The sequence below is a fragment of the Pelodiscus sinensis genome, chromosome 22 (genome assembly GCF_049634645.1).
Source record: "Pelodiscus sinensis isolate JC-2024 chromosome 22, ASM4963464v1, whole genome shotgun sequence".
NCBI classification, from domain to species: domain Eukaryota; kingdom Metazoa; phylum Chordata; order Testudines; family Trionychidae; genus Pelodiscus; species Pelodiscus sinensis.
Genome location: NC_134732.1, coordinates 21,001,916 through 21,026,245, shown reverse-complemented (window position 1 = coordinate 21,026,245; position 24,330 = coordinate 21,001,916). Strand labels below are relative to the sequence as shown.

General features: G+C 51.1%; 1 protein-coding gene across 15 annotated transcripts in view; it reads left to right on the top strand.

The window, feature by feature from the left end:
- DAB2IP (DAB2 interacting protein) overlaps positions 1-24,330 on the top strand; it is a 364,307-nt gene that overhangs the window by 229,517 nt on the left and 110,460 nt on the right. Inside the window, exon 1 of one of the 15 annotated variants that reach the window (XM_075905453.1) lies at positions 12,629-12,879. The exons of 12 other annotated variants lie outside the window; for them this stretch is intronic. In XM_075905453.1, coding sequence (XP_075761568.1) covers positions 12,746-12,879 — 134 coding nt within the window. In that variant the 5' untranslated portion in view covers positions 12,629-12,745. Of the gene's footprint in view, positions 1-12,628; positions 12,939-20,824; positions 21,675-24,330 lie in introns of those variants that run through there. 2 more of the 15 variants (XM_075905455.1, XM_075905458.1) reach the window with 2 other exon arrangements.

Here is a 24,330-nt window from a genome sequence, read left to right as displayed (position 1 = left end):
GGCGAACCTCCAGAGGACTTTAAACGGCCATCCCGACAGTGAATTACTGGGCATGCACGGTTCTCGCTAGGAAAGAATTATGCAGGATTTGAAGTGAAGAGATAAACGTGCATATGGAACCATTCTCCCAGCCTCTTGGGGTGCTTCAGTTGGTTCGAAACCCAGGGAGTACTTGGGGATGATGCTGTTTCTGCTCTATTACCGTGTAAATATGGAGTAAATCAGGGGAATTACTCCAGATCAGGGGTGGGCAATAATTTTTGAAAGGGGACCACTTCACAAAGTTCTGAAGTGGTTGTGGGCTGCCCCAGAAGGGGCGGGGCCAGGAGGCTTCCAGGGCTCCCCTGCTCACAGACCCTGATTGGCCTGGGAGTGGGGGAGCACGTGTAGTCTTTGCCCCCACCCTCTACTGCCTAGAGAGAACAGCCAGCTGTTTTGAACAGCTGGTGGTTCCCTCTAGGTGCTGCACAATCTCTGGAGGGGGGAGGAGACTTCGCGCACTCCTCCACCCCCAGGTCTCATTGGCCCGGGTGTGGGGGAGTGTCAGGGAAGCCTGACACTGGCTTGGCGGGCTGGATCCGGCCCATGGAACCTGTATTGCCCACCCCTGCTCCAGATTTACTCCGGTGCAACAGGGTAGAATGTGATTCATACTTCTTCACTTTGATGACTGCATCCATGCACATAATGGTTTCTAAGCCACACTGTTTATATTCTTCTTCTTATTATTATTATTATTATTGACTATACATTTGTATTATTATCATACATTTGTATTGCGTGAGCACCTTGTGGTCACAATGGGATTGTGCTAAGAACTATACGGTGAGTTTGTAAGGTCTCCAGAATAAGATACAATATGAACACTTAAGAGGTGCAAGGACCACAGCAGAATGGGATGAGCACAGAGAGGACCGGATGAGCGTAAAGAGGACCACAACGGAATGGGATGAGTGCACAGAAGATGGGATGAGTGCAGAGAGGACCACAGCGGAATGGGGTGAGCGCAGAGAGGACCACAGCAAATGGGATGAGTGCAGAGAGGACCACAGGGGAATGGGATGAGTGCAGAGAGGACCACAGGGGAATGGGGTGAGTGCAGAGAGGACCACAGGGGAATGGGGTGAGTGCAGAGAGGATGGGATGAGCGCAGAGAGGACCACAGAGGAATGGGATGAGCGTAGAGAGGATAGGATGAGCACAAAGAGGACCACAGTGGAATGGGATGAGTGCAGAGAGGATGGGATGAGCACAGAGAGGACCACAGCGGAATGGGGTGAGCGCAGAGAGGACCACAAGGGAATGGGGTGAATGTAGAGAGGATAGGATGAGCACAAAGAGAACCACAGTGGAATGGGATGAGCACAGAGAGGACCACAGCGGAATGGGATGAATGCAGAGAGGATGGGATGAGCACAAAGAGAACCACAGCGGAATGAGGTGAGCGCAGAGAGGATCACAGGGGAATGGGGTGAGCGTAGAGAGGATAGGATGAGCACAGAGAGGACCACAACAGAATGGGATGAGTGCAGGCCTTGCCAGTCTGCTACGTGGTGTTCTTCTTCCCCGTGCTCCGTGGGAGCATAATGCAAGTGTAACCCACACACCTAGAGGGTGTGGGTCACTGTCCCATGGAGTGGCACTTAGACCACGTACAGCCAGAGATAAGAGCAAGGGCGCTCTACTGCCTGTGCTGAACAGTAGCTGGCTTTTAGCTCATGTGGTAGAGGCTCCTACACTAAGCTCCAGAGGTTCCAGGTTCAAATCCACCCAGTGGCAGTTACATAAGCAAGCAACCAGAGCTCCAAGCTCCAGAGGTTCCAGGTTCAAATCCACCCAGTGGCAGTTACATAAGCAAGCAGAGCTGACTATAGGTAGTCTGCCCTCCTGTATTGCAGACCCAGTAGTGTTGTGTAGCAAGGAGGAGGGCACTTTCCCCACCCTCCTGCTCTGCCCTGTCCACATTCCCCAGAAGGGCACAGCTGAGCTGCACCTTTCCCAATTCTGGTGAATGAATCGTGGGGGGGGACCAGCATGGATTGCTGGCACTGACCTTCCTGCCCGGGGGATGCATGTGCACCCTGTGCACCCCCACTGTCGCCTGTGAACAGACCTGAGAACCTCCCAACATAATTCCCACAGCTGAGCTTGCAGAGAGCCATCCAGTCTTGATTTTAAAACGGCAAATGGTTCCAATGATGGATGACTCCCGCCATTAAACATTTACACCTTATTTCCCGTTTGAATTTGTCTCGCTTCAACTTCCAGCCGTTCGGTGGTTCTGCCTTTCCCTAGTAGATTGAAGAGCACCTGATTAAATAGTTGTTGCCCACATCGAGATTTATAGACTGTGATCAAATCCTGCCCCAAGTTTCTCTTTATGCTAAATAGATTGAAATGGAACAGCGATCAGCACAGAGGCATGGTTTCTGTTCCATTCATCATTCTTGCGGCTCTTCTCTAAGCCCTCGCTGATTTATCAACAACCTTGAACTGTGGTCGGCAGAACTGGACACGGGATTCCAGCAGTTGTCACCCCAGTGCCAAGCACAGAGGTAAAATAACCTCGCTACCCTTCTTTGAGATGCATCCTATGGTTTTTTGGCCACAGCGTCGCTTGGGAATGTCAACAGTAAGGCAATGCTCATCGGTGCTCCACATTAGAAGTATGAATATTACTGCTCTGAGATTAACAGATGTATTTGGTCATAAACTCCCATGGGCAAAGACCCACTTTGTCAGCTGTTGTAATTGCGCTTGGACTGCCTCTCCATAGACCAGTGATTCTCAACCTTTTTCCCATGGAGGAACCCCTAAAATAATTTTTCATATCCCGAGGAACCCCTACCTATGAAAACGTTTGCTTGGCCAGAAAAAGTTGACAGCGGGGAGCACGATTCAATTACGGCTAAATTATTATCAGGAAAATTGATTTGTAAAGAGCTGCTATGTATATGTCAGCTTACTTTGTAAGAAAAAGAATTTTATTTATTTATTCCACGATTTCTCGCAGAACCCCTGACGATGGTCGGCGGAACCCCAGGGTGGGCCCACGTGGGGCTCTTGTATGTTTCAAAAGGAAGCCCGAAGGGAGTGTGGGGCCAGCCGGGGAGTCCACACTGGCCCCTCGCTCCCTGCGGGGCTTCCGCTTTGGATATTTACAAGAGCGCAGCAGGGACTGGGGCTCTTGTACATATCCAAAGCAGAATTGCAGCAAAACCAGTGTGAGTGGAGACTGCTTTAGTCCCCCTTGTGCCATTTTCCACTGTGCCTCTACATCCCCTGCCCCCCACGGAGATGGTGCTGGGGGGAGTCAGCTTTTAAGGAGCAGATCTGTGCATCAGCTGTGTGCCCCCCCCCCAGACATGCTTGCAAAGGGAGCACTTTGAAAGTGGGGTAACTGGAGATGCCGGGCCCGGTACTGCGGAAGGGGTGGGGGTGCTGTCCCCCCCAATGCACCGATGTGCTGAGATTATCACCCTGGAGGTCGTGGTATGGCTAAAGCCCTAGCACATTTCCCCGTTATGCATTTTGTGTGCTTTTTGCATCTCATTCCACCTGGGGCAGTGAAACCAGAGAGAGCAGTTTCACACAGCTCCCCCCGCCATCCCGTAGCCTGCCGTAGTGTAACGCTGATCAGATCCACTCTCTGCATCCCTGTTCCGTGCCTGGGGCCTGCCTGGTCCTAGCACTGTCGGGAGGGTTCAAACTGACCAGCAAAATTACAAAAACGGGCGGTTTGGACATAAAATTAACAGCTGATCTTTAAAAACAACCCTGCCCGATGTTTCCCTTCCTGCTGGGTCTCATACAAACCTGTTTCTTTTTGTTACACTCGGTAGAGGCCAGTTAAAGATGTGTCCTGATAGTGAAAGCTGCTTGAAAAATCTGAATGGGTTGTTTTACCTGCTCTGGTCTTTGCGTTATTCGCCATTCCAGCAACGCAACAATCACCGGCGTGTGCAGATTGCTGTGTTGCTCTGTTGTTTCACGTTACCAAAAAATAACTAAAAGCAGCAAATCCTTGTGCTAAGTTGAGCCCCAGGGAGAGAGGGGCGCTGGAACAATGTGTCTAGTGGGGGTGCTGATGATGGAAACCTCGTCTTGGGTGTTGTTACTATTTCAAGCCGCACCCCTCGTTCCAGCACCCCTGTACGTCTGACACAGAGTTTTCTGGTGGGATATCACCAAGGCCAGTGGCTAGCCTCCGTGGGGGGATGACGGTGATGCACACCGAGCAGGATCCGGCTGCGAGGAAGCACGCTAGGCAGGAGGAGGGTAGCATAAGGAGAAGAGGAAGGTCACAGCTGTACCTGAATGTGCTCATGTTAAATTGTAGCCTGGCATTTACAGTGGTTCATTTTCACAGGCCAAGCGGTTATTAATAGTCAAGTTAATGTTCAAAGGCAAATTGATTTGACTCCACTTACTTCCTTTTATTTTGCAGCCATCAAGCTGCTCAGTTACTTTTCGTGGGCGGGTGCACAGTGGGGGCACAGGCTGGTCCCTACCTCAGTGTTAGCTCTGAGCCCCTGGACGGGGGCTAGGGCACCCCTCTTTCCTCCGCAGCCCCATGTAGGAGCCACGCAATCCGCACTGGATGGCACGAGGAGTGACGGCAGTGCCTGAGGGAGGAGAAGTCGCTGTGGCTAGGCCTGAGAACACAACCCGAGCAAACTCCAGAGACCCAAATGCCTCTTGTGGCCTCGTTAGCTGACAGAATTAAAAGGAGGAGGCGCCAGTGAGGTGGGTGCAAAAGCCGTTTAAACAAAAGGGAATTCCCAGGAAAGTGTTTCTGTGCCGCATCCCACGCGCTGCGCTCCGTTCGGCTCCCGGCGGGGCTGAGCCGTGCGTGTCGGTCTGTTGTTTCAGTGAAGCAGCTTAGTAGGATTTTGTGGCCCTAGGGTGCATATCTGAGAGGCTGGGAAGCGTGTGCCTGGAGAGAGAAAGCAATGAGTAATTGCATCAGGTCTCCACTGCTGTAACAGTGACAGGAATATAACCCCGTTTCCTAGTCACTGTGCTCCCTGTAGCTCCGCCGAGGTGTCTGTAACCACCCCCCTTCTCTGCTCCTTTCTGACTTTCCGAGTGTCTGACGTCTGTCGTTTGGTTGGCAGACGTAATAAGATAAGCGACAGTCGTCTTTTAGGTGGCAGCGGGTTTTCAAGCGCCTGTAACGTTCCCAGCTGGGATCATGGAAGGCCGGGCCATCAGTTGTACAAGGGGCCACTGATTTTGGGGTGCCTCCGTTTCTGGGGACACCATTTGAGACACCGAGGACCAGCTTTTTCAGAGCTGCTGGGCATCGCCTTCTGCTGGAATTGGGCATGCGCAGCGCTGTTGAAACCCCTCGGCTGTTTCAGGAGGGAGACCCCCAGTCAGTGACCACTTCTGAACAGGCGGGTGTGAAGCGTGTGGCAAAGATCTCTTTTCTTGGTGACTCGGGGCGTGTTGACGCTACACTCTGAAGTCGACCTCGGTTAGGCTGATGTAGAGGCACCGCGGGAACTACTTCAGTGGCCGCTGCCGCACACCCGCAGCGCTCCCGCCGGCTGAGGAAGAGCAGTGTGGGGAGCTGAGCGCCAGGGCTCTGAGCCCCACACACCTCCCAGCTCCCCACCAGTATCAATGCTGGGGCGCTGGGCCAATTCCAGCTCAGGAAATTCCCCTCTGCTCCCAGAAATTGCCCCTGCAGTGTCCAGCGAATGCAGGCTAGGGATGTAAAATCCCGGTTAATTGGTTAACTGGATACCTGGTTAACTTTAACTGGTTAACTGATTAAACTGGATACTTCCTGCCCTCTGCCCCACCCCCTCAGGGGGCAGCCAGCTGCATGCAGGGGGCTCCTCCTGGGGACTGGTTAACCAGTACCTGGTAAGCATACCTGGTAAGGATGATGCATACCAGGTAACCAGTTAACCGGTTACCCATTCACATCCCTAATGCAGGATTCTTCCCTTTGTGACCTAAGCCCTGTGTAATGTCACTGTGTGCTGTCAAACTCTGACTTGTTCCACACTAGCAGGGGCAGCATTTCAGTGGGGCGGGCGCCGTGATACCTGTGCACCCTTTAGCTACCTTGCAGAGGGGCTGTGACGCTTAAGAAAGCCCGTAAATGCTCTGAGATCTGCAGGTGAAGGCCTGTGCATTATTCTTGGCATTAAACAATTCCGCCGCCCTTCCTATGTGGCTCACGGGTCTGTGCCGCCCGGGCTGGGCGAGGATCTCCGTCCTTGGCTTGGGCACCTTGGAGCAAACGCCCCGTCTGCTGCATGTCAAGTGACGTGGAACGTGAGCAGTGCTGGTCGCTTCGTCACCCGGGAAATCCAGCTCTCTCCAGAGGCTCCGTGAGCCGCGGGTTCCCCTGCCCAAGTGAATCTGGAGCCTTGACCAGGGCACTTGCAACCCAAGAGAGGAACCCAAAGGCGGAAGGGGAAGCCTGGAAGAGAATGGGCGACAGCCATGCTTCTCGGGAGACGCCGCCCGTTCCCTGCAAGCCCCTCCCTTCTCCACCAGAACTGGCAGGGAGCCCTGGCGTTGCCCTTACTTCTGTCAGGGGCAGAGCCAGGCTAGTATACCCCACGCTCCCCTGCGGGTGCAGTGGTGGGACGGAAGCGTGTCGCTGTGGACCGTGGGCCTGCCCGTGTCCTGGCCCGCCGCTGGCTTCGTGAGGACACAGGCTGGAATGCTGCTCTTGGAGCCTTTCAGGGAACCGGCTTTCTTGGCTGTTAAAGCGCTCACCGTTTCACAAGGGGGGAGGCGCGCGGCGGACAGAGAGCTAACAGCCCCGCACAACCGTTTCACCCCCACCGTGACGGAAGGAGACTTCGGGTCCCAGTGAAACGGCGGAGGGAATCGAAATGAGTCGAGTGACCCCCAGCATGGCTTTGGGCCGGGTCGTCTTGGCTCTTACAAAAGTGCCCCGAGAGTGACGACTGGCCTAGGACCTCGGCAGCCACTTCTCCATTAACGGGCTGGGCCGCGGACGCAGTGCAAAGGGGAGCACTGGCACGGACTTGCAGTGCACCGCTTTCCGGAGCAGGGAGGTAGTGACCTCACGGGTATTCGCCAAAGCCCTGGTCCTAGATTTTGCCTGGGTTGAGTCCCCTGGGCTGGACGTTAGGTCCTGGCTTTGATCTGCTAGCTGGGGTGGTGCGCACTTCGGTGTGGATTGTGAGGCGTGCGGTGCAAGGCGACGGTTCGTGCCCCGAGAGTTTGCTGATGGGTACATTGTATGAAGTAAATACCCGTGTTCTGAGCTATGGAGAGCCCCCCCCAGTCCCACTTCACACCCCAGATCAGCCAGCACCAGCCTTGTCTGTACTGAACAGCTGTTTCCTCTCCGTCTGGAAGTCGTCTTTGAGGTGGGGGGGGGGACGGCAGGCAAAGAAGGAATCCCGGTTTCGGAAGGAAGTGGCTGCCATCTGTCACGGCATGGCGTGCGCCAGAGAAGGTGTGAAACCGAATCTCCGGGGCCGCTCCTGGCCCTTTGCAGACCCGCGCGCTTTAAAGGGGCTGTGGTCCGTCAGAGTCCCCCGAAGCCTGGCTCGCCTCCGCAGCCCCTGCACCCGGCCCCGCTCACCGTGATGGAATTGTCGGCTCTGCTGCCCTTCTCTTCTCTGCACTCTAGACACAGGTGGGGAACCTCGGGCCAGGGGGCTGGAAGTGGCCCCCTGGCTTGCCTGGATCCGGCCCCTGAGGTTTTCCCCCACAGCTTTGGGGAGCCCATGTGGGTGCTCCAGTCTCCCTGCCCCCCCACCGTGGAGCTGGACCACACAGAGTCCGGATGCATTGCGGGCCAGGGGGGTTAGGAGCCCAGCAGGCTGTGGGTGGGTGACACGCAACACAGCTGGGCTGCGGAGGAGAGAGCCAGGAAGCACCCCCCCACATGGTTCAGCTGGGTTGTGGGGGAGCCTGCGTACGGCTCAGCTGAACTGCGGGGGAGGGAGCTGGCAGGCGGCTCAACTAGGCTGCAGGGGGTGACGGGCACAAGGAAGCCCAGTGTTGGAGGCAGGACACGCTGGGGCTGGCAGCAAGGGGGCCAGAAATGACCTCCTCTGGTTCAGCAAAATCCCTCCTCTGGGACCAGGCAGGTCCAGAGGGTGCCAGACCCGGGAGGTCCAACCTCTGCATGTGGAGGAGAGATGGTCGGGTTGTGGTGGCAAACGTTAGCCCAGCTGTGATCCCTGGCTGCCCCGTGCATGGCTGATTTGCCCTGCTTGCCCCGTGAGGACCCGGCGTGCTTATCTTTCCTAGCGCTTTTGAAGGACACTTGATTTTCCAAGGCTCTGCTGCCTGAAATCCTGATGGCGTCCTGGACCCAAAAGTTGCCAGCAGGTCTGTTCTGTCTACGCAGATCCAGAGAATCAAGGTGAGTTCTCAGGGCGGCTTTCTGGGTTTTTTCATGCATTAAAAAAAAAATGACCCAGCTGAGTCTTCACCGAGCAACTAGTGAAAGTCCTTGAGCTCTGCAGCTGCAGCAGCATGAGAGCGTGGGCTTAGTTTGCTCCTGGTCTCTAGTGTCAGAGGGGTGGCTTGCCTCGCCTGGATGCTTGTGTCCCGCCCCGCACTCCTAGGAACACTAATGGAGATTGCCCGGGCATCGGGGGAGGGAGGAGAGAGTCCTACATTGTACTGCAACATCCACATGAATTTTCACCAGCCAGGTTTCATCAATAGGAAAGCGAGGCTGGTTTACAGCCAAAGGGTGAGAGGACCGGGACCATTCCGAATATCTGTAGGGAAGCCAATGAAACAAAAGCAGCAAAAATCAATGGAGAGTTTCAGTGTCCATTGGCCCATTGACAAGACTGCCTTCCGTGGAAACAGCCCCTCCGCTACTAGCTGCTGCTGGGAAGCAGGATCCCGTAGCAGACAGACGTGGGTGTGATCTGGCAGGCGGAGCAAAAGGTGTCCAGAAAAGCACCAGGACGATAAGTGTCTTGCCATAGGCCAGAGAGCGAGTCAGCCCCAGCCACTCCAGGTTGCTCAAACAGCTCTTTGTAATGATAATAGCTAGTGCCTGCTTCAGCCTTACTAAAGACTGGTTGGTCCGTCCTCCTAACCGCTCTGCCAGGTGATATTCCCGTTCCGTAGCAGGGGAGCCTGCGGCAGAAATGAAATCACGTATGCAACACAACAGAGGCTTTGGGACAGAATAACTACGAGCTTTGGGGGGCTGGCTCTCCTTGTATGTTTGTGCAGCGTCTGCACAGCGTCTGCAACTCAATAGGTGAGATGGCACCACGCACAGCGCCCCCTGCTTTTCTCAGTGTGGCCTCTCTGAGATTGCGCCTGGAAGCCCAGGACTTTGGGTGGTACTCGGGAATGGATTGTGTTTAGAAAGAGGGACTTTACCCTGTTAGGGGTCTATCAGCAGGGGGGATTGAACCTGGGACCTTAGGAACTAAAGCCATATACCGCTACCCTGTGAACTGAGGCACTCAGCTAAGGCTGTAGAGCAAACGTGTTCCCTTATCCGTGGTTTCAGTGCCTCTGGCTTACACATGGATGTCACTAAAGTGGTACCAGCGCTGTACTTTGAATTGTTTTGCCGCCGCCGTTCTCCGTGGGCGTGTCCACTCTGTCTTCTGCTGGCGAGTCATGAAACCCGAACCCTGCCCTCCCCGTCTGCCCCAATGATCAGCTGACAGAAGGGGCTCGTGTCCGGACATCTGAGCCACATGAGAACCCCCTGAAAATCAAAGTGCTGGGCCCCAGAGACTCTGTCAATTGCACAGCTGTGAAGCACAGTAAATCTCACTCTTAACTAGGTTTATTCCCTGATCAAGCACCCTGGAGACCCCTTAGCCTTCACACACACTCAACCTGATATTAATTATAGGGCTGAGCTTATGAAGGTCAGGTCTCATGCTAGTCAGACTGGAATCCGATTTCTAAACCGAGTTTATTATTTTAATAGGAGGGATGAATCCTAATACAACAATAATATACCAGGCCCAGGGCTCTGAGGAACAGACCTGAGACTGTACGTATTTATGGGCCGTATTGGGTGAGAACATGATGAAAATGAATGATCACATAGTCACTGCACAAAACAAAGGCTGTGACTGAAGGCGAGTCAAAAAAATTCTACACAGGAGAAAATGTAATGCCAGGTCACATGTTATAGATTGGCATTACAGTCTGTCTGTCTGTCTATCTAGGACATTTAAGGCATGTCTACACAGCAGGGCTAAACTCGAAATAAGCTACACAACTTAAGCTACACTAATTGCGTAGCTTAAGTCGAAATAGCTTATTTCAACTTGTGGTGCTGCCTACACAGCATTTATTTCGAAATAGAGCACTCTTCCCCCGACTTCCCTTACTCCTCATACAACGAGGTTTACAGAAGTCAGAGTAAGAAACCCGTTATTTCGAATTGATTCCTGTGTAGACATGCACTGTGTGTAGACATGCTGCTGTGTAGACATGCCCTTAAGCTCCCAAGATACCTTTCCTAATAAGCTCCATGAAGCAGCCCTGCAAAAATATCTGTTGTGGTTTATAAAACTGTTATAGTTTGAGGAAACATAAAAATGTCGGGCGGGAAGTGACCTCGAGAGGCCGTCTAGTCCATCCCCTTGTGGTGAGGCAGGGCCAGGTATACCTAAACCATCTTTGACCAGTGTTGGTCCAACCGTTCTTAGAATCCTCCAGTGATGACAGGGATTCCACAACCTCCCTGGATAACCTCTTCCAGAATTGAATTACCCGTCGAGTTAGAAAGGGTTTCCTAATCTCTAGCTGAACTCCTAGAAGAAGGCGATTCCTTCTTGTGCTGCTGGTAGTAGATGTTCGATTCCTCACCAGGGCAGCGCTGTGGAGAAGGCACAGCTGCATCCTTGCCAGATGTTCTGATTCAAAAGGGACACTCTCAATACTGTGGCAGTCCTCCCAGAAGGTTCTCTGCACTCTGTGGCATTCAAAGGTGTGTCCCTATTTATCCTCCAGATGTTGCCAGGTATATGAAGGAGTCCAAGCAGGTGGCATCTTTGTAAAGATTAAGTAAATCGCATAATGTTAAGGAGGCAAAGGGCCAGTTCTTCTGGCTTATTTACTGTGACTGCTGTGAGTCTGGACAGTGGCAATTGGAGTTACTCCGCTGCGGAAAGCACGTCGGTGTTGTAAAGTAGAGGATGTCAGTGCCCGTTAACACCAATGTTCATAGACATGCAAATGGGTGGGGAGTCCATTTATTTCTACTTCCACAGCTGGGTTCTGCTACAAGGCCAGGACTGGCAGACAGAGATGGAATGGCTGCTAGGAATATTTAGCAAGGCAACCATGACAAGAAGGATGTTCAGACTCATTATGAAGAGAGTGACATAGATTCGGGGCATATTTCATTGTTCTCTTAGTAGGAGAAGAGGGACCCATCCCTTCTGCAATGAATGCAAAGAAACGTGCAGATTGATTGAAAAGAAAAATACTGGGAGGGCAGGTGTGTGGGGAGTGGGCTAGAAACAGAGTTTGGATTAGCTGGAATCCAAAGAGATCTCAGATTTGTGTCCTTTTTTGTGGTTTTTATGTGTTTCCCCTCCCCCCCCCAATCTGGGATCAAAATAACGCAGGATTTTCTCTGCTCGCTCGGATTTGCCATCCAGCAGCTGAACCACCAGATCCCAGTTATTTCAGCTCAGCAAACAGGTCCCTGAGGCATTGACCAAGCACTCACAAATACAGATAAGCACAAGTAGTTGAAAGAGACACAAATACCAGAGCCTGCTCACGCCCTGATTATCACTGTAGAGACCTTGAAATGAACTCCATTACCCTCTGTGAGGGCAGAAGTTTACTATCAGAGTTACCTAATGGTTAAAGCAGTGGGCTATCAGCCACAACGCCTCCGTTCTGTTCCCATGTCACTCATTGTCTTGCTGTACGACCCTGGGCAATTGACTGCTTCGTGCCTCAGTTTCCCTTAGAGATGTGAATGGTTAACGGATTAACGTCACCCTTATTGAGAGATGCTTACTGGTTATGTTTAATGGCGGGGGCTGGAGCAGCCCTTTCACCAGCTGTGACCAGGGAGCTGCTCCAGCGCCTGCCAAGTGACCCCCCCCCCTTGCATTCCCCTGTTTAACCAGTTAACTGGTTAAACAGGATTTTTACACCCCTCGTGTCAGCATCTCTAGAATAAGAAACATCCCAATCTGCTGGGGATTCTACAGTGAAAGGGACACAATTTGAAAATGTGTGTGTGTGTGTGTGTGTGACCTCAAGTATGCAGTTTGTTTGTCTGTGCGCATCCGACAGCAGTTTGGGGATAATCCACTTCATTTCTCTTAGGAGGGAGAATATGGATATGAAACTACACCAGGGAGGAGATTTAAACTGCATCTGACTCCTGGGCTTTTAATTGACTAGCTCTCCGGCTGACAGCATCCCCTTTGTACTGACTTAGTATTGATTTATCGGTGATTTCTTTGAATTGCCCTACAGCCATCAACCCATTTGTGCCAGCTGCACATTGGGATTTAAAAGGCTGTAAATAAGGCCCCTCCCGGCCAGCAGCCAGAGGCACTAGAGAAACGCTAAGGGTGCAGCTGTGGGTTTATTTCAAATCCCAAGTATTGTCTTTACATGTCTTCTGGGTCTGTGGGGGTGAAAATAAGCACTATGCCTTTAAATGTGGACTAGCTAAGGGTTGGAGCGCTGTCCCTTTAAAAGCACATTGCAGAGAGTTAGAATATAGCCTTTGTTTAACTCCTGGTGATTGTTCCCAGTGGACTGCACTGGAATGGTTTCCAGAGACCAGAGGGGGCTAAGGCGTGGGGCCAGCAGGCAGCCGGCAGCTCCAAGCTGTTCAGACCATACAAGGAGGAAAAGAGAGGGACGGGGAGAGATCCGCACTTCCTGCGATGGATTTGGGAGGTGACATTAAATAGTTCTTCCTGGTTCTGGGAAGTGGGCAAGGAAGGGGTTGAAGTATGGTAAGTTCTTCCATCTTACTAACGTGTCCGTGGGCTGGAAGGGGAGGGTGGGAGCGAGCTGTTCTTTGTAAACATGAGACATACAGAGCAGCTAGTTCTTTGCTGCTTTCAGTGTATTTTCCTTCCACATCCTTTCAATCTCTGCCTTTCCTTTCTCCCTTCACAACTCAGGGCCTCTTGTCTTTCATTTAATGAAACATCCCCTTAATTAAATTTAATTTAACAAATCCCAGGAGAGATTATCGCATGACAAAAAGCAATCTGATTTTATTAGTAGTCGTAAGGTGAAAGAATGAAATCTGTGCATTTTTATCAGTCCTCTTCCCTCCCCCGGACTATGTGTAATTCACGGGGTTCGTAAATTGCGATGAAAGGAAATGTCAGATTTGCCACTTACCCTGAACTGATCTGATTAACGTCCTATTCATGTTTGCTACTTCTGGGGTGGGTTTTTTTTTTTTTAGTTCCTGGAATGATGTTATTCTGAGTTAGAATGTGCAGGGTATGTAATTCCATGCATGTTCTTGCAGATTTCTATGCATTTGCCTTGTAGGGTGTGGGTATTTGATTTCGCAGCTATCAGCGACGATCAGAGAACGACAAATGATAATACAAAGGTTGTTGGGGAGTAAGGAAATTTAAAGAGAAATAACAGATTTCCAGGGGAGATGTCTGTGAAGCAACAACTAGTTTGCCCGCTGTCGAGATCTGCTGCATATGTCCCTTTGCCGAAGAGTACAATTTTGAACAGCCAGACTCTGAATAAGAATCCGTGACTCCTTTACATTTTGCATTGTTAATTTTCTTGGTGGATTCCCTCCCTCCCCCTTTTTCTTGTTGGCTGAACTAGTGAGGTATTGATAGCGATGGGAAGGGGATGTGTCTTCCAGAGTCATGTTTCAATATCCTGACAGGCCACAGCTGCCAGACACTTGCACAGCTTCGAATCCCTTGGACAGGATGCGCTTCCTTTACACAGATTTTTGATGTGCAAGTGACCTAGTTTTCGACAGTTGTTCCAAATAGTGAAGACCGGGGTTTGGAGCCTAAATGTGTTCAGAGCTTGGGAAATCTCGTTCCCAGAACCCAGCCTGCCAACATCTGTCCAAATCACCTCCCTAGCCATCACCAGAGTTTACATGTGGGTCTGGAAATAATTGAACGCACACAGGTCAGGCCAGAAAAGGCAAAGAAAAGAGAGAGAGACGGAGTCAACTGATAGTGAGTCAAGTTCAGTAAGAAATCCAGCAGGGTCTAGCCTGACTACAGGCGCTGACATTGTTTGTGGCCACAGTCGTAGCAGCCTGATGTTCCTGAATGAGGAACTGTTAGGAAAATAGAGATCTTTTGCCCGTGTCCTTTTTGCTGTGGCCTCTGGGGCTGTTGCACAGATTTGATGCCTCGCTGGATAGCAGCCAACAGGCCTGGAAGTGTAACTGATGGAAGTGACGATGCAAACTGGAAGTACGGGGTGGGCGGACAGACTTGCTAGGCCCCTGGGCAAAGTGCAGGAGGCTCCTGGAAGGGATGGGGCCTGAGGCAGAAGGGGCGGGGCTGAGGGCAGGCAGTTGTCAGCATGCCAGGCCGCGTCCCCCATCCCAGGCAGTCCTCAGAGCCGGCCAGAGCGCGCCACACGGCGAGCCGGGAGCCCAGGGCCCTTTTGAGTCGCCAGGTCCTGAGGCAACGACCTCCTTTCTCCACCCCCACCTCCCTGCAGCCGCTTGACAACACAGCTCTGGAGCAGAGTGTGAGGGAAGCACGAGTAAAAGCAAAGACAAATATAAAATCAAGATTCAAGAGAAGGGTTTCAGACCAGCGGGCTTCTGGATCAGGGCCAGCTTGGTACAAAACGCACGGGCTCCGAGATGCTCTCTCCCCAGTAGACGCAGCAGTACAGTGCATATCCTCCCCCCCCCATCTTCCTCCCGCCTCCCATAGAGTGAGCTTCACCCATCCCTGTGCCAACCCCCCAGCTGGCTGGCCCTCCCTCCTGGAGCCCGGCTGGCAGGGTTTGTCTTGCCGACACCTTTCCTGCAGGATCCCTCCCACACCCCGGTACCCGCACCGGTCGCCAGGACAGGGAATTCACAATAGGACCCCGGCAACAGGTGGGGTTAGGCTGCCCCTGCCCCCACCAGTCTGGTTAAGCAGCCACGTATGCTGTGCGCCGCCCCGGGCTGGTGCGAAAAATATGGGCCTTAACTAAAAGGTGCGGAGCCCAGTTGCGCTGGGAGAGCGTGTCGCGTGGTCCTGGGGCCGTGGCGGAAGAGGGTTTAGCTGGGAGGAGTGGGGGCCGGGAGAGGGAAGGAGGGAGATCGGGGGGTGCTGCTCTGCTTGTGGCCGGCTACAAGGTTTCATTCCTCTGCGCAGCTTCCGTTCTGCCTTTGTGAGCTGCGTGGGGGGGGGGGGGGGGGAGGTCCCCGGCTGTTTTTTTCCCTTCCTGACGGAGCTGCAAAGTTCCCCTCACTTCCCTTGCCGGAGCTGCGTCTCTCAGATGAGACAGGCTGCTGGGATGGTTTTGGGGAGCGTGGGGGGAGGGCAGGATGTTGTGTGTAAACTCAGGGCTGGTGAAGGGTGATGGATCGGGCTGCTGGATTTCTGTGGTGTGGCTGCTTGTCCACTGGGAACTAGTGGCACATAGGTTCCCAAACAACCCTCGGAGACTGCCAATGTCCGGTCCCCCCTCCTCAGCTGTACGGTCCGTGGTAACCACAACTGTTAACGGCGCGGTTTTATGCTGCTGTAAAAGTGAGTTGTTACCATGGGAACAGTAAGGAGAGTGCCGGGCATATATCTGCTGCTGATCAAGTCCCGAGCAGTCTCCGTCCTGCGGTGGATACAGACTGCATCTCCAGGAATCAGTGTTCCCTATCAATTTTTCCATCCGTGTGTGGAATAAATTTTGTTTTGTGCACCAAGGCATGTGCAGTTGTGCACCACCAGTAGACACACATGCTGTGAGTGGCTTTGGGTACTCTGCTAATCAGCTGGGCAGTGCCTGAATCCTGGGCGGCCACCCACGCGCTCAGCTTACAGGGAACAGAGCATGGTGGGGTTAGTGTGTGTGTGGGGAGCACAATGTATCGCCACTAAGGATGTGAAGGTTTAACCCATTAACCAGTAAGACTCACCGTTAACAGCCCCTATCTGTGGGGTGCCCTGGCTCTCGACTATGGTATCCCAGCCAGTGCAGCCCCTGCCTGCAGTGGGGCGGGGTGTTCCAACCCCTCTCCCCACTTGTCCTCCCTTTAACCGGTTAACCAGTGAAACAATATGGTTAACCAGTCATCCAGTTAAATGGGATTTTTCATCCCTAGTCCCCCCAACCAGGCATGGTGTGCAGCAACGGAGAGGAGGCGATTGATCATAGTCTGAGGCACCTGGTGCTGGCCACTGTCGGCAGACAGGATACTGGGCTAGATGGACCTTTGGTCTGACCCACTACGGCCATTCTTATGTTCTTATGTACTGCCCTGTTCACATCAGGACACTGGAACAGTAGGTTCAGGGATTCAGGAGAGCCACAGTCAGCAGGGGGTCCCGTGGGGCCGGTGGTGTCAAGGGGCTGGAACCCTTTTCAGCAAGTAATTGAGACTGCTTGAAAGTCATAATCCTCTTGGGGGTGCTGCAAGTTTTCCCACCACAACCTGATTGAGAAGAAACATAAATTTAAGATACTGGACGTTAATGTTACAATATACCTGACGTCTCAGGATAGGCCTCCTGCAACCAAGGGTTGAATGACTCCCATTCAGCTTACTCTACACACCCACTTTCTCTGGCAAATGCTTAGATACCCCCGTGGTGGCCGCTCTAGAGAACGCTGCAATAGCTAGCTGGAAACTGGAACTGTGACTTGAAGGGCAGCAAAAAAATTGTGCTGTTCCCCTGCGCTGATCTGCAGAAGAAAGGGCTCCATTCAGTGTGGAGTGGATGACTTTCTTTCCTACAGGCAGTGGGCACTGGACACTGGATAAGTAGCTGTGATGTGATTCATAAAAAGCTAATTTATAATTTCTGGGAATATAATCCTGTTTGATCAGTGTTATTCAGTTCTTCTTTCTTTTAAAATTCAGTGCACTTAACGACTCGATGAGGGTTTATGAATGTTTAAAAATTGCTTTGTGCTCCCTAAAGTAATTTGACACGTCTGACAGCTATTGATTAAAAACCTGGAATTATTCAGCCTGCAGGATGACTTGGGGGATTAGATAGAAAGGGTTTTTCTTTTTTTTTTTTTTTTCAAATGTGGAAGGAAATAAGAAGTTGGAAAGTAAATATGTTCTGGAATATTTTTGAAAAAGCCATTACCAGTGTGAAATTAAATTGAAATTAGAGACTTGGTGTGGAGCTGAAGGAAGAAAATGCTGGCTTGGCTATGAAGGTTTTAGGGAGCAATCCACCGGACCTCTCAGTTGGACCCTGCAAAGTGCTAGCCAAAGGGCTCTGTGATGAAAAATCCATTCCCAATCTAACTGCAGATGGATCCTTAGAGGAACTAGGGATGTGAAAGTGTCACCATGTAAACGGTTAACCCGTCAGCCTGGGCTCATCGGTTAATGTTCACAGTTACATGCAGGCTCTCAGTACATGCAGCTTTCTAATTCGAACTACCTACTCCGTGCCACGTGTAGCCGCGGGCACGGAGTCCGCACTAACGGGGATTTAAAAATGGCGGCGCCTGGCAAGATGCAAATGAAGTCCGGGATATTTAAATCCCAGGCTTCATTTGCAACTTCGAATGACTACATTAACCACCCTAGTTCGAACTAGGGTGGTAGTGTAGATATACCCTAAAAGGCTGTTACAAGGAGGAGGGAGAAAAATTGTTCTCCTTGGCCTCTGGTGACAGGACAAGAAGCAATGGACTTAAATTGCAGCACGGGAGGTTTAGGTTGGACATTAGGAAAAACTTCCCAACTATCAGGGTGGTTAAACACTGGAATAAATTACCCAAGGAGGTTGTGGCATCTCCAGTGATGGAGATATTGAAGAGCAGTGTGACTATAACCTGTCAGGGATGGTCTAGATCCGGGATACTCAACACATGGGCTGCATGCGGCCTACAGCCTGTTTGTTTGCGGCCTGCGGTGCAGTTTGGGTTTATTCGGGGCTGAACACACGGCCCGCCGTGGGGAGCCAAAACGAAAAAGGAGTCAATAGAATGGTCTTCTGTTGATAGGCGTTTAGTAGTTAAGTTCCTGGACGGTCATTGCTCATTAAAAGTGCTGCCATGTGGGTGGAAATGGGGTAACTATTGAATTTTATTAACATCAGCAGAGCTGACTTAAATGGGGCCTGCGTGTTGTGTAGTCTTGCCTTAATCTTTGTACCCCGCTCCTCTCTCCTTCCCTCCTGGGCTGTATTTTTTCTGGCAGGTGTTTGGGATGTAGTCTGCATAGTCTGCCTGTGTCAATGTAGAGAATCCAGTGGGGTCTGACGTTGCTGGCCATGGCTTCCGTAGGTCAAAAATTGCTTTGCGCCAGCCATTTCCCATTGTGTTTGTGGTAGTAAGAAATGTCCTGTGGTTCTGGAGAGCGTGCAACAGGGGGCGCTAACGCACATTGCAAATCTCGATTACAGTAATGTAGCCTCACAGCTCCTGTGAGTGGAAGGTGTATATTTTACAGATGAAGAAACTGAGGCACAGAGAAGTGAAGTGACTTGCTGGGAATCATGCAGTGAGTCAGTGGCAGGGCTAAGATTAGAACCAGATCTCCTGACGCCCAATCCCCATGCCATTCATCTCGCACTTCCAACTTTTGCACTCCAGCTTCGTGGGGGGGACCAGGAAGTCTTTACATAGACTCTCTTTGATGGTTTCACAGGAAAGGAGGAATTTCACCCCTTTCCGAGGGCCGCTCTGCTGCAGGTAAGCACGCCCAGACTTCTGAGAGTTAGTTGTGACTTGCTAACGGGCCTTGGCATGCCAGTGCCTTCCAGAAATGAATCTGTCCTTGCAAGAGCAAGAATTTGCTGTTGCGGGCAGGGAGAGGAGACAGGGGCGTTTATCTGTGATGTGAGATGTGACTATAACAATAAAGCAGGGTGGCCGGGTTTACCCAAGTTGGTTGATTCTGCACACGTGGAAGTTAATGGCAAACAGAAAAAAAAAGGCCTATGAAGAGTTGTGTGTGCCAGTTAATCACATGGCCATCTGCTCTAGCTCAGCTTTGCTTTTAGCCGGAGAGGTCTGGGGAGGTGACTAGAACCATTTTTGACTAAACACTTAGCTTTAAAGCCAGTGGACTCGGTGGTCTGTCTTAGTGATTGCAGTCGACTGGTCCCACATCGAAGTCCTGTCCCTGCATGCACTGGGCTGAGCATAAAACCCAGGGTGGGTTCGTGGGGGTCTGGTTTCTTCTTTAGTTGGTCAAGGCAGCCCTCGGGGTGTTGCCCACGGGACTCAAGCCCAGTTGTCTGTCGTTCCTGCAGCAAGCCCAGCTCCTGCTTCAGTGCCCTCCCTCCCACAGTGGAAGTCGGTAGTAATACCGGCCCGGGGTGCCCTCTGAACTTGGCCATCTCTGATTAAATGAGTTTTTCTTTCCTCCGGCATGATTTAGTTCTTATCTTCAGCATGAAGGATTTATGTGAAGAAAGTGTAGAGACTTTGAAGGACAATTCCCCCTCCACACACACACACGGGCAATAAAATCCTGTTTAATCAGTTAACTGAGTAAGCAAGATCCCACACTCCTTGGGAACAGCTGGGCAGCTACCTCCGGCTTTCCTGAGGCTGGACGTGGCACCAGCTGCAGGTAGGGAGGATAAGGCAGCTGCTGAATGTTAGGTGGCAGGATGGGTCTTCCAGTGGCCTAATGGATAAGGTGTCAGATTCCAGAGTGTGTGGTTGTAGGTTTGGGCTCCTTCCCTGGGAGTAGTCAACTGGGCTGGCTGCAGTGGCCTGCCCACCACAGATGGACTGGAGTGCCTGCTTTGTGGTATGCTACGCTGCTCCAACTAGGCTGGAGCAGAACCTTGGCTACTGGTTAACCATAATGGGTAAGCATCATGCAGTAAGGATGATGCTAACTGGCTAACCAGTCATATCCCTAACGCTAACCAGTCATATCCCTAACATTCACTTGCTGACAATGGTTTCCCCTTTGCTGCTGCAGTGGCAGGAAACTCCTTCAGCAGAAGGACTGTTCCCCCCTGTGCTGTGAGAGAGAGAGTGTGTGCAAGGCTGAGCTCCTTGGGGGACGAGGGGAGTGTGATCCTGCTCCTGCAGTGGTGTGTTTAGTGCAAAGGCTGTGATGGCTGGGTTGGTGAACGGGGCAGCCTGCTAGTGCTAAGACCCAGACTGTGTTTGGAGTGTGCCTGGCACTGCTCCTACCCCCAAACAAAGGGAGCCCTCAGCTGGAAGCATGTTGGCCACAGTGCGTAACGGGTGGTTGAATGTTGTGTCAAACCCCTCTTCCAAATGCATAGAGGTTCCCTAGAGGTTCCCTGGCGGGGTGGCAGCTGTAGGTGGGTTAGTGAGGCTAGAGGGATGTGCATGTACCTGGGCAGTCGGGGGGGCGGGGAGGGGGGCACCAGAAACATCTAATCCACTGGGACCAATGCTGCTGCTGCGTTCAGAACCTGATATAAAATCCTGTTTAACCAGTTAACCAATTAAAGGGGGGGGGGGAGCTAGGGGTTGTTCCAGCCCCTGCTGGTTAACCATAGCCTGCTAAGGGGTAAGGCTAACCAGTTAACCCTTCACACCCTACTTCCCATCCACAGCAGAGAGGCGGGACCCACACAGGAGACCTTACTTCAGGCACTGAAACTTGTCCGTACCACTGGTACCTGTAAAACACACAGGGCAGTAGCATCCATGCTGTGCAAGCCCTAAACCTAAAGCATCATTTGTTGCACTGTTTCCCTCTGGCAGCAGACAGGCCTTTAATATGCATCTCAACGCCAAGAGAGTCAGCACCCTGATGCCCTGTATTCTGGACTGGAAGCCCTGTGGAGAAATGCACATCCCAGGTTGGGGGCTGACGCCTCCCCTGGTCTCACTAGCTAGCAGTCTGTGCCGGCCATCTAATTGATTTGTTTCACAAGGAGCTGTACAAATCCACTGCTAGGAATTGGCTTGCCGCTGCTGGCCAACTGAATCTGCTCATTTCCTGGAAACTCAGCCAACCCCTCTCTTCCTAATTGGATTGCTGCTGTTAGTGTTTTTGTGCTGCGCCGGCACGGCATCCCGACCCGCGCTTATGGATGCTGAGGGGGTGTGGAGATTACGGCTGTGGACGGATCTAGAAAAACTTGTCAGAAATGATTGTGCTGATCTCTTAATTCGGGTCTAGGGAGGAGATTTGCAAAGACTCGGTGGAGTACAAGTGGATAGGAAAGGAGTAAAACTTGTCTGAGGCATGCACAACAATCTGCTGTGAGTCTGATGTTCTTAGCTGGACTGATTGCCCTGTACGGCTTTCCATTTCAACCCCAAGCAGTATTTGAACCTGTTGAGTTTGCCCCCACTTACCAATGCGAAGCGTGTTTGCCAGTCACAGATCAGCTGGAGTGATTCTGAAGTTGGGACCCGATCATTGCCTATTTAAGATCACCCTCCATATCCGCACATGGCTCTGCTGTCAGTTCTGGCGTAAGCAGGTTGCTGTCTCCGAACGCTTCCGTTATGCAGGATTTTCAAGTTTTCATCTGATGGAAGCAAAGACCCTGTCCTGTGGCGAAGAGAGGTCTGAGCTGCAAGTTTACTTGACGCATTGATCCTCATGGACAGTAAATACCAGTCTTCTTAAATCATTGTCAATGTATCATTTGTTTAAGGGAAGTGGTGTATGGTTGACAAGACTGTTCAAAGATTTCTAATGCATGACTAAGAAAATGAGATAGGTTTCTTCAAAGGGATATTGGCTAGATGGATAAGGCCTAGCTTTAGATTTTGCCTACCTTTACAATTTTGTTGTCATTTTGTTCTTTTGAGCCCTTAAAAATTATCCTGCAAGGAGAGTTGAATGACTGGTGGATTTTAAATCAGGCTTGAACCAGAAATAAAAACGTTGAATTTTTTTGGTGCACGGAAGAGTCAGGAAAACAGCATTTAGGGTTGAACAAAGGCTTTTGTCTCTTTTGACCATTTTAAAATGGGTTTGAAATTTTTAAGAATAAAACTAAAGGACATTTTGAGATGAGGGTTTTCATGCTGAGAAATTGAAGCGGTTTTGTTTTTAACTCAGTGCAATGAAACATGTTGATTTGAATGTGTGAAACGTTATGGTGTCTTTGAATCTGTATTTTTATCTGGAAAAAAATTTAGCTGATTCGCCCCCCCCCCATTCTGTCTGTAAGTACTTGCAGTACTAAATGCCAGGCACATAGCTTACAGGGGTGTTCTGTTCTGTGACACCAGCTAAGCACTAGCCCTTTATCTGCCTCAGTTTCCCTGGTGGGTAAAATGGGTCTAATTTCACATCTTATTTCACAGGAGGTCTGTGAGAAGGAAGGAGTGAATGGTGAACTGTTGCTTTAAGGTTCTGTAATACTTTCCAAAGTGGAGAGGGGAGAGAATATTACAGCATTCTGCAGTAATGGGCCCAAACATGCCAGTGTATTTTTGCAGTGTTTGGGGGCCATTCCAGTAGTGCACATATTGTTTTAATACAACACCCTGCAGAGTCCTGGCTGTAGGACTGTGACTGTGACGTGCACTGCTCCCATGGGCTGGCAGCTTGTTGAAATTCAGGAGAATGTATGTCAAGTGTTGGGAGAAGTGAAGTCCTTGTACATTTCAAATAAAATAGGTGCAGGAGTAAAGCAGGCTGGGCAGAGCTGAGCCACAAGGGGAAAGGAGAGAGCAACATTCATGGGTCACTTGTTTGCCAAGATACACCCAGATAAGTCAGGTATTTGTCGTCCCGGCCTTGGCACACCTTCCGTTTTATTAATAGAGCGTCCCGTGTTCAAACATTTCCAAGCTGATCGTAATGATTTTAGCAAGCCAGGATGTTCTCCGAGAAGCAGCTTGCCCGGAACTCATTTAAATCAAACCAGTGGTGGTGCGTTGCAAAACTAGGTCAGCGGATGGCAAGAAAACAACTGTGAATTAAAGGGGGCAATTCTGCTCCCCTTGCACCAACATAGGGCGCAGTCTGGAACTCTTCGGCAGGTATGTCATCCCCTTGGAATAATCCAATTACTCCTGGCAGTAAAGCCACTCATGGGCTTCTGTGTTTGCAGGATCTGGCCCTGAGTCGGGGGTAGCAGACTCCATGGATGTCATGGGCACTGCCCCGGTAGGAAGCAGTTCTCAGAGAGAGGACACTCGACTGTGTTTGTTTAATATTCTAAAAGCAGAGCCGATCGCTATTTTTATCGCTTTCTCCCTTCCCACATACAAAGTCTCCGGTGGTGTTCAGCTTGACAAGCCAGGCTGCAGTTATGATGCCCAAAATCTTGACGCTGTCATGGAGTGAGGAGGGAATAAAATCCCCGGCATAGATGAAAGAGGCAGGGAGTCGGAAATGCTGCGTGCGGCTGTCCTCTCAATCCTCGGAGAGGCTTCTTAAATTACATCGGGGAAGCCAGTCTGGTGCACAGTGGATGTGGCTTTCAGGCTCCACTCTGGAGCTCGTCGGATTGCACAGCTGTGAGGAAGCAACTTGCACAACTCTGCAATCAAAAGCATTAAAGCGTTTTTTCTCCCCCTCTTTCAAGGCATGAATGAGGCAGGGTGTCAAAAACAGGCCAGCACTAGTTCAACCAGCTGCGGTCCTCATTTTTGGTGTGCAGATAAAATTTCCTCTTGTGCAAAGGCAGCAGAGCCCTGTCCAATCATTCACTCCTTCTCATAGCCCTCCTGTGAAATAGGCCTGGGAAATTAGACCTATTTTACTCACTGGGGAAACTGAGGCAGATAATGGGCTAGTGATCGGTTAGAACATAAGAACGGCCATACTGGGTCAGACCAACGGTCCATCCAACCCAGTATCCTGTCTGTCAACAGTGGCCAATACCAAACGCCTCAGAGGGAGGGATCACAACAGGTAATCCTCACGTGATCCCTCTCCTGTCACCCACCTTTAGAGAAACAGAGGCTGGGGACACCCTTCCTACCCATCCTGGCTCATAGCCATTAATTGATCTAACCTCCTTGAATCTATCTAGCTCTCTTTTGAACCCTGTTAAAGTCCTAGCCTTCACCACATCCTCTGGCAAGGAGTTCCACAGGTTGACTGTGCGCCGAGTGAAGAAAAACTGCCTTTTGTTTGTTTTAAACTTGCTGCCTATTAATTTCAGTTGGTGACTTCTAGTTCTTATATTGTGGGAATAAGTAAACAACTTTTCCTTATTCACTTTTTCTGCACCCATCATGATTTTATAGACCTCTATCCTATCCCTCCCTTAGTCTCCTCTTTTCTAAGCTGAAAAGTCCCAG